Source organism: Carlito syrichta, unplaced genomic scaffold, assembly GCF_000164805.1.
Source record: "Carlito syrichta isolate Samal-C Ts95f unplaced genomic scaffold, Tarsius_syrichta-2.0.1 Scaffold82277, whole genome shotgun sequence".
NCBI classification, from domain to species: domain Eukaryota; kingdom Metazoa; phylum Chordata; class Mammalia; order Primates; family Tarsiidae; genus Carlito; species Carlito syrichta.
This window is the reverse complement of record NW_007026373.1, coordinates 1087224-1096799: the sequence shown is the minus strand read 5'-3', so window position 1 is coordinate 1096799 and position 9576 is coordinate 1087224. Positions and strand designations below refer to the sequence as shown.

The 9576-nt window shown below is 45.7% G+C and overlaps 1 protein-coding gene across 1 annotated transcript in view; it reads right to left on the bottom strand.

Annotated features, from left to right (window-relative positions):
* Positions 1–815: 815 nt before the first annotated feature.
* CDK5RAP2 (CDK5 regulatory subunit associated protein 2) overlaps positions 816–9576 on the bottom strand; it is a 190657-nt gene continuing 181896 nt past the window's right edge. The window contains exons 36-38 of the mRNA XM_008055797.2: positions 6165–6291; positions 1366–1412; positions 816–912 (exon numbers count right to left, since the gene is read on the bottom strand). Of these exons, the coding sequence (XP_008053988.1) occupies positions 856–912; positions 1366–1412; positions 6165–6291 (231 nt within the window). The 3' untranslated portion in view covers positions 816–855. The remainder of the gene's footprint in view (positions 913–1365; positions 1413–6164; positions 6292–9576) is intronic.

Genomic DNA, 9576 nt, shown 5'->3' with positions numbered 1-9576 from the left:
ACATCCAAGAATGGCTGTGAAGTCCTAGTCTGTCACAACCACTGAGGGGCACACGGGCCAGTCCTGAGCCTCATCTGTGAATGGCGCCAAGCCCTAACCTGTTTACTTCTCAGGGACACCGTCACCAGCATCAGAGGTAAAGAATGCCTGAACATGGTCACAACAGGCCTTCAGTAAGCCAGTGCACAGACAGCAATGTGGACTGCGAGTGGACAGGACACTCATCATGGGGACAGTGTAAATGCCAGGGTGCAGCAGCTCTGGCTCTCATTTGCTCTTCCCTAAAGTGGGAATGGCACCACCTCAAGGGCTGCTCTCCAACATGACTGTGAGTCGCCAACTACATGCCAGTGCTATGGCCAGGCTGCATGGGTTGCTCCTCTCTGGACACCCAAGTGGGCTCAGCAGTGAGCTCAGGGCAATTCTGAGGGCCAAGCAGCTCTGGGGACCCTAGTCTGTCCCACTTGGGATTTGGGGACCTGGGCCTGGAGGTTGCACACAAAACAACTGCATCATCAAGTTGAAATCAGATGAATCACTTAATAAGAACCTTCGCACTATGGTCCTGGCTGCATACTAAGCAAATCTGGGGGAGACATGAAGCCCACCAAGGGGTACAGCCTCAGCTCCAGGTATCTGCTTCAGGTCTAAACACAGCATCCACGAGTGCAGGGCTTAGCATGGCACCTGAGCTTTTTTGACAACGGTCAGAAGAAAAACATTAAGGAAAAAAAAAAAAAGAGTTCCTTTGGCCAGACAGCTCTTTCTTCCTCAATAAATAGGAACCGCACTTGGAACAAAAAGACAGTGTGAGGTAGTGGGGAAACCACAAGCTTTATTGGCTGCAAGTTCTCCTCAGGAGCCTGGTCTGCTGGGACTGGGTGTTGCTGGATGGACACCTCCAGGCCTAAGCTGGGAAGGAGAAAAAAAAAAGAATTTTAAATCCATGGAGGTTTCTGAAGATTCCAGACAGAGTTAAAGTCAAGACTGTTATTCTAAAGCCACTTTCAAAGACATACTGTTTGATCAGTAAATATTTACAGTATAAAAGGACAATGAGATCATGCTGCATTCATTCAATAAATATTTATCAAATGCCTACTATGTGCCAGGCACTGTTTGCTATATCTCTCACTGGTTAAAAAAAAAATAGCACACAAATTTAAAAATTAGAACCACCACAGATGACGTGACATGATAAAATGAAATTTTTTATGCACACTGGCAGAAAATTTCACCTCTTTGTGGAGAACATGTCCCCTGGTTTCACCTGCAACTTCATTCTTCAAAATAACTCCTTTCTGGCCCTGTCCTATGCCTACCCCCAAATGGCTTGCAGTGAAGAAAAACTCAAAAGGGCATTACCTCCAGGTTTCCTCTGGCCTTCCGCAGGATTTTGTGGGTTACGACCACTGAGGAGAGAGCAAAGAGTGGGCTGATTAGGGAGGTCCAGAAGGGCAGTGTGAAAGCCAAGTGCAGGAAGGAGCCCTCACCCCCAAGGGTTCAGACATGGGGACAACATGTTGTCTGTAGCATCTGGACCAAAGGGAGGCATGAAGGCCCCATCTGTCCCACGACACACCCCAGGACCAAATGATCCATCGGAAAGGGCAGACCAGAGACACCTCTTCAAGGCCTCACTAAGTCATGACCTCACAGCAATGCAGAGGGCAGAGTATGCCATGCCATTTCACAGAAGACAAACCAAGCCTCTGCATGGCCACCTGGCTTCCCAGGTGTCCCTTGGGCTCGCCTCTAGGAGGGTGAGCCAGGAGGGCAATGGCAAAGGGAGAGTAGAGGCCTGGGCCTGGTGTCAGGACTCAGCATTCTTTGGTTTCCTGGGCCCTTGAGAAGCAGCTGTGCACTCCACTCCAGGCAGACCCACATGTGGATGCCCAAGTTCTAGAACGCCAAATGTTTATACAGTAGCTCTTAGAGCCAGCTCCTGGTGGCCTGGGAGAAAGAACTCTGGGTACTTTTCTTCACCTTCACCTGCCCTCTAGCTGGTAGAAAAGCCTGACACGGCTCCCCTGGGCAAGACACATTCTGCGGATGGAACAGGCTGGATGGGATGGCTTCAGAGACACTCTGAGCTGTGTGCTGTGCAGATCCCCAGTGCATCAAAACTCCCAGGAGGAGTGGGCAAATCCTGCCTCTCAGGGGAGCAACCGTGAAGTAAGGCTACATCTCCTCTAAGCCTCCTGCACAACATAAGGTCCAGCAGCAGGAGTACCACTCAATCAGATTTTGAACCTGAGAGGGAACCTGTTCTCAAGAGGAGTTGGTGTGGGTCAGGAAATCAGCTGCTACTCAGAAACAAGACTTCGAAGCCTGACCTCTGGCCAACAACACCCGATGCTGAAACAGACTCATGCCCAACACACACAGCCCAACTCCCCAGTGGCTTACTCAGAATAGGTGCTGTGTGGTGGCCTTGGGAAAATGTTTATTTCTTGCCTTACAAAACTTTCCATCTGGAGGCAATGAAGTTTATTTGCAATCTGTGACACTGGGAAAGGGACAGACAGTGTGGGCTTTGTTTGTAACTGAGCAGAACAAATTTCAGAGATGGCCACTGCCTCTCTGCTCTCACTCCCAACTCCTGCTGCAGGACAGAAGTTCTTAGCCTGGGACCAAGGATACGCTCTGGAGAAACCTAAATCTCAGACACTACGAGCACATGTGTACATGGATATATGCATTTTTCTGGGGAGAGAGACCATAGCTCTCTTGAGGTTCACCAAGGGGCAGCCTGTGACCCATAAAAGATCATGGCTGTGAACCTTAACCATACTTGTGAAAGAGTACTGAATATACCTAGAAAACAAAAGCCTTACTTATAGTAGAAAAGCAGAGGATCACTTAGCCAAGTTTTGAAGAGGCCCCTACACCTGAACAGCACTGCCTACTTTCTCACAAACAGAAATCACACTGCAAGAAGACTAAGGGACACAGTGAGAAATGACTCGTCCCAAACCAAGACTTGCCCCAGCCTTGGGATGTGACTCACACCTAGGTCTGCCCAACGCAGTTCACGGCTCTTCCCACCTCGGCACAGTGCTGGAAGGAAGGTACTGACTTGAGTGGGAACCACCTGGTGTCAGGCACAGTTTGTCAACTGGGACCTCACTGAATACCCCTGCCTTCACTTCACAAATAATGACCTGAAGCTTGGAAGTGAAGTGGGTAGTTCCAGGTCCTGTGGCCAGTCAGTGAGTGGCAGGGTCCTTGGGTCTCCCTGAGATGCCCTGTCCTTACTCCCCCCTGTAGACTCTGGAAGGAGATATGGGGTCAGCCTGACCAGGCTAGGACCAGCCCTGGCCCTTGTTCTTCCCTGTCACCATGAGGGGAAGGAGGAAGAGAAGACACTATGCCCACCTACATTTAGTCACTTTAGAGCCAGAGCACATCTGTGAGGCTGGCAGGGCTTGGAAAATTTCCAAGGACCTGGATGAGCTGCGGAGCCTGGCACAGGTGGAGTCGCAAGCCTGGATCAGCTGTGCAACCTGGGCCAGGCCTCTAACCCTGCTCTGGCTGGGCCTGTGCCATGCCAGGCATGGAGAAATGGAGCTGGGGGCATCATCTCAGGACGGGAAATGCTTTGAGACACTTGCGGTTCTCCTTACTGTGAGTGATTTGCCCCCTCACACGTAGGATCTGGCCTGGCCTGGTGGAAAGAAAGAGGAAGAGAACTAACGCCTGCTGAGCATCTGCTCTGCCCCAGGCACTATGCTAAGAGCAATCCAGTTTGGGTAGCTTTATCATCCCTATTTAACAGACAAGAAAACTGAGGTACTTTTCATCAAGTTGTTGTGAGAACCCAGGCCCATCTGGCCAGTCTAAGTCCTTTGGAATTACTGTCCCAGTTAGAGATGAGGACTCTAAAGCTCAGAGTTGATGTCATTTAATCCAGGTCACCCAGGAGAGTAGAGATTTGAATTGTGCTCATTCAGTCATTCCATGCCCACTGGCCTAGGACACAGGGCCTGGGTTCCATTCCCTGGACCTGCCACACACTTAACCCATCTGAACTGACTTCTGCAACTTCCTCACCTGTCAACAGGGTTAACTACACATGTGCTGTGACTACCAAGAACTGGGCTGCTGAGGAGGAGAGATGCCAATGCAGAGTTCTAGAGTTCTACCTTTTCCTTTTCCTGGACTAGGGGGCTTTATAGGGCATCACTTCTCAACCCTCTGCTGCTCCAAGAGCCTAACTCAAATATTCCACAGCTACCTCAACACAACCCCCAGGTCTCCTCCAGTGATCCTTTTCCCTACGAGCCTCAGCTAGACTCCCACAGACATCCACCACTCTGTTGGGTTGACCTTACTATCATTCAAAACCACCTCCCTCTCTTCCATGGCCTACCCCACTGCTTGCTTAGGATGAATATGCTATGGTAAAAATGGCAGGGCTACAAAGCACAGTCCCACCACTTCCTTGCCATATGATGCTGGAACACGTTGCTTAACTTCTGGGAGTTTCAGTTCCTACCTCTGGAAAATGGGAATAATAATGGCTAAGGAGACTGGCCTCTGCCTCCTAGTCTTTCCAAACTCAGCCATGGGATCTTCTAGTACACAAATGGACTACATCAGTTTCTAATGCTTATCCTGGAGTTTGGTCCACAAGGCTCCTTGTAGCCTGGTTTCTACTTGTACTTCTCACTCAGTTCTCATAAGAAAAGCCTTGTCACGTCCTAAATATGTCCCTGAACATTCAGTTTCTGTCGCCTCTGGGAGTGTGGCTGCAAGGCCATGAGGCCATCTACCAGAATCCTGTTCCTGCCCCTTCACTGTCTGACTAACTCCTACTTATCTCTCAAGACCCAATCAGTCTTGAATTACCCTGAACCAGAGCCTTAAGCCAACACTCAGGCCTCCTGGATGCACTCAGCACATCGTCCCACAGTTAATCTTTGTGTTTCCTCCCATTAAGCCCCAGATCCTCACTGGCAGGAACTGTCTTATTCACCTGTGTCCTCAGAGCCTGGCGTGATGGGGGTGGCAGGTGGGCAAAGAATAGGAACTCAGTGGCTGCTCAGTGGCTGAGCTATTCCCTTCTGTGGCTCAAACTCTGCAGAGTCTATTTTGAGAAGGCTCCTAAGGGGTGGCTAAGGAGAACTACTTGGCAATAATCTATGTTCTGTGCTTCTCAGAAATGCCCCAGAAACGATGAACTTTGATAAGAGAGCAGCATAAGGAAGGCTGGCACCTCCAAAGAGGAAAGCGTTATAGTCAGCAGTTCTCCTAAGACAGGGAAACTGACAGACAGTACAGGCTTAGCCAGGGCCGTGTTGCCAAGAGGCACTAATGGAAACTCAGCTACTGCCTGCTCCTCTGAACTCTTAAGGAAAGGGAGAGCTGAGGGTTTAGACCAGGAAATGGAGCTCCTCCCACATAATCTCCAAAGTGGTGAGATGAGAGCTGGGACTGACCTTACAAAAGTGACTTCCCCTCTCCAACCTCGAGTTTCTGTGTTGGCCTTGAGAAGTATTTCTGACTCACGCCCTCTGGATCCCCATTGTCCTGGGCAAGGCTCTCCTCCTTTCCTGTCTGACTGAATCAGCTCTTCCTCACTGGTGGAGCAGCCACCAGCAAGCTGTTCTTGCATGCACATGTGACAGGTCGGTCCTCTGTTCTGAGCCTGCCACTGAAGGCCTTTCACAACGCAGTCCCTGGTTCCCCCATGCCCTCCTGCCTCAACCTGCCACTTGCAGCTATTACCCCACCAACAGGTTTGGTTTCTCACATGCAAAACCATATTTCTTCTTGCTTCTATGCCTCTGACACTGCTCCCTACCTGGACTGCCACTCCCATTTCCATCTGACCATGCCTACTGCTCCTTTTAGACTCAGCTCGGTTATCACTTCCTCTAAGATGCCCCAACTCCCACCCCAGTGCTCTGCATGTACCTATCACTGCACATGCCACACAGTTGTCTCCCCAATGAGATGCCAGTTCCTGGCACCAAGAGGTCACTCTACAAAGGTCTACGTGAATACATTTGTCCGTGTCAGTAAGAAAGGATGAAGTATGAAAATAAACCCAAAACAGGAGGCATGTTTACAAATGGTCTGCAATCCAGGGCCGGACTGTCTGCCCTCAAGGCAGGAAGAGGTCAGAACTGGTAGTTACCCCCTACCCACCACATACTTACACTGATCAAAGATGACTTTTTCCTGGTGCTTGCTCAGCTGCAAAAGTTTCACAGAGTTTTGCAACTTCCTTTCTTGTTCAGACAATTTATTGTGTAGGTTGGCAATCTCTGCCTTCATTTCTTCAATCTAAAGATAAAAAAATTAGAAAAATGAACTGAGAATATAAAATGTCATATTACATAGGAAGAATTATCAAAACATATGAAAAGATCTTCAACCTCACTTACAAAAATATTTGAATAAAAACGAGAAGACTTTTTCTGCCGATCAGATTGGCAAAATTGGACAAAATCCAGTGACGGTGAGGGGAATAAGCACCTTCATGACTGCTGGTAGAACGGTAAGTTGGCATAGCTCAGCTAGAATGCCCTGGCAAGATCTACCAAATTGTAAAATGCACTTAACTCTTTGACCCAGCAATTCTACACTTTGCATTTATTCCAAGGAATAATAACATAAGCATAAGAAGATGCCTATGTACAAGGATGTTTGTCTCAGCAATGTTCATGTAGGAAGAAAGAAACAACCTGATGTGTTTCAATATGGATCTGGATAAATAAATTCTGGTACTCACATATAATAAAATAATTTTGCAGCTCTTAAAAACAATGTTGTAGGCCTCTATTTATTGATATCAAAATTAGACCACAGTTGGTGACAAAAGAGCCCAGAACAACGCATACCATGATCAGGCATTCCTGTTCCAAAAAACTGAATCTGAATACATACTCCACCACATCCATAGATGTACACTGAGATGTCACCAAAACATTAACAGCAATTATCTCTGACAAACATAATTTCAAATGTTTGGTTTTTTTTTTACAAAACCTATAATGCTAATTCAAGATTTTTTAAATGTTTAAAACTTTACCCAAAAAATCGTATAGAAGTATTATTAGGAGAGAATGATCCATTAGGAGAACCTATTTTGGTTTTTCAGAAGTCCCTAGTGCTCTGACATGACATACACACACTAGGGTCTCCACCAAACCACCAAACCAGCTCACAGAGTTAAGGACACTGTCTTTCTCTCAGTAAAACACCTGGGCACAGGCTGCTCCCTGCTACACTGAAACACCTCTGCTCCCAAGAGGGGAGATGGTGAGTTAGCAGCTAATGAAAACTTGTTTACAATATTTGTACTTGTAGCAAAACTGAATAATTTAATTAAATATTAAGTAAGCCTATGAAATATGTGTATTAAAAGAGAGAACTCGCTGTATGAAAACTAACATATGCTTCAGGAAAGACTTGATAAAAGCAAGTCACTAAAAAACATTTCTGGCAAATTAGGTGTGGGTGAGACAACTATAAAAGATGTAGGAGGAACATAGTCTAGAAGAATTCTATATTCAAATTGCTTTGCAAGTGTCTAAGTTTTCTCTTCATCTTAAAGAAACAGAAATTGGAAGTGACAGACATACATTATGGATGTAGTTTATGAAAGAGAGAAGATGTGGAACTCTAATCAGCAGACCCATATTCAAAGAAAAGGCCCTGGCCCTACATCAAAAGAATGGCAAATGAATGTACATTTATCTGTTTTAAGTTAAACTAAAATGTTTAAGGTACGTATCAGTTTTTGATTCCCTGACTTAACCTACTTTTAAGATTAAGCAGTCATGTCAGGTACAAGGACTTCAATGGTTCTTCCCAAACAGACCCTCATTTTAAACATTAGGTTTGCTTTGATTCTCTTCCTCAGGTTAAAAGCCCACAAAGATTGAGGCTCTGGCCATGGCTTCTGGGGCCACACATTCTAGGACAAAGTCTCTCTACAGTCAGAGCCTTGGCAGCACATCTGTAAAATCAGAATTAGAATCCCTAACAGTAGAGTGAGATTCAAATAAGATGAATCAAATAAGATGATGGAGACAGGAGGAACAACCATTTTAAACCCTGCCTGGATACCTTACCCCTCTTTATAAATTCAGCTCAGGTGTCTCTTCCTCAAGGAAGTTTTATCTGACACCCCTTCCCCATCAGAGTGTAGGCTGGCTGCTGCTCCTGGGGTGCCCATGGCGCTTAGTGTTTCCCTATCACTGCCCATGTCACAGTGGCCTACAAGCTCATTTCTTCCCTCTGGTCACCAGCTCAGAGCAAGTGTTGTGATACCATTTACTGACTGGAGGGTTAATTTTCACAAGTGCTCTCCTAACACCCTATACATATTCTATCCAGAAAAACAAGAAATTTTAGTTATTTATGCATCTGCTGTTCCACTGAATTCAAATCTTCATTTCTACAGGATGAATATGCTATTTGGTAAAAACAGCAGGGCTCCAAAGCACAGCTCCACCGCTTTCTTGTTATATGATATTGGAACATGTCACTTAACTTCTGGGGGTTTCAGTTCCTACCTCTGGAAAATGGGAATAATAATAGCTAACTCCCTGGGATTAGGTAGCAAATGAAATGCCAAGTGCAAAAGGGAGCCTGCTACCTAGCTTACCAGAATGACCCTTTCTGAACCCATAGCCCAGCACTGAGATGGGAGCTGCTACTCTCAGCAGTGTCTTCAGCAGTGTTCTGCCTCCCTTTGGGGGCAGGAGGTTTTTGTTTGTTTGTCTTCCTTTGATGATGAAAATTCCAAAATATTTACAAAAGTAGAAAGAATTGGATAATGAACCCCCAGATGCCTGTCTACCTTCAGCAATTATCAATTCATGGCCACACTTGTTTCTTCTGCATTCCTGTTCATTCTCTTCCCAAGATGATTTTGAACCCAACCCTAGAAACCAAATAATTTCATCTATAAAATATTTAGTGTGTATCACTAGAAAAAAAAGATTCTTTTTAAAAAAATACCCAAAACAGTATCATTATTACACCTAAAATAAGACAATAATTTCCTTAACACCACCAATTGGAGTCAGTGAATAATTTCCCTGATTGCTTCATAATTTGGTTTTTTAAAACAATTGGTTTGCTTCAGGATCCAAATATGATCCACATTTGATTATCCCTTGAGTTTCTTTTAATCCAGTGGTTCTTAAAGCTACCTAGAGTCCTAAAAAAAGACTGCTGGAGCTCACTCTCAGAGTTTCTGATTCAGTAGGTCTCAGTGAGGCCTATGAGTTTACATTTTCGACAAGTTTCTAGGTGCTATAAATCCATAGGGCTCTCTCCCACACCCCCACTCCAGATCCTCTCTTACTAGGATGAAACATGTTCTAAGCTCAGATTGTACATTTCCTGTGCCAGAACTAGGAGCAGGCGATTTCTCCAAGGAGCCCTAGATCCTTTCATTGGGAAAAGGTATTTAGAAACCACAATTTGGGCATTAGGACATTGTTTCTAAAGCCTTTTATGTGGAGAAAGTTTGTACATTTTTTAACAGAAAATATATCGCAAGTTCACACTAATATTTGCAATTCATATTTAGGATGACAGGGTTTTTAATTTCTT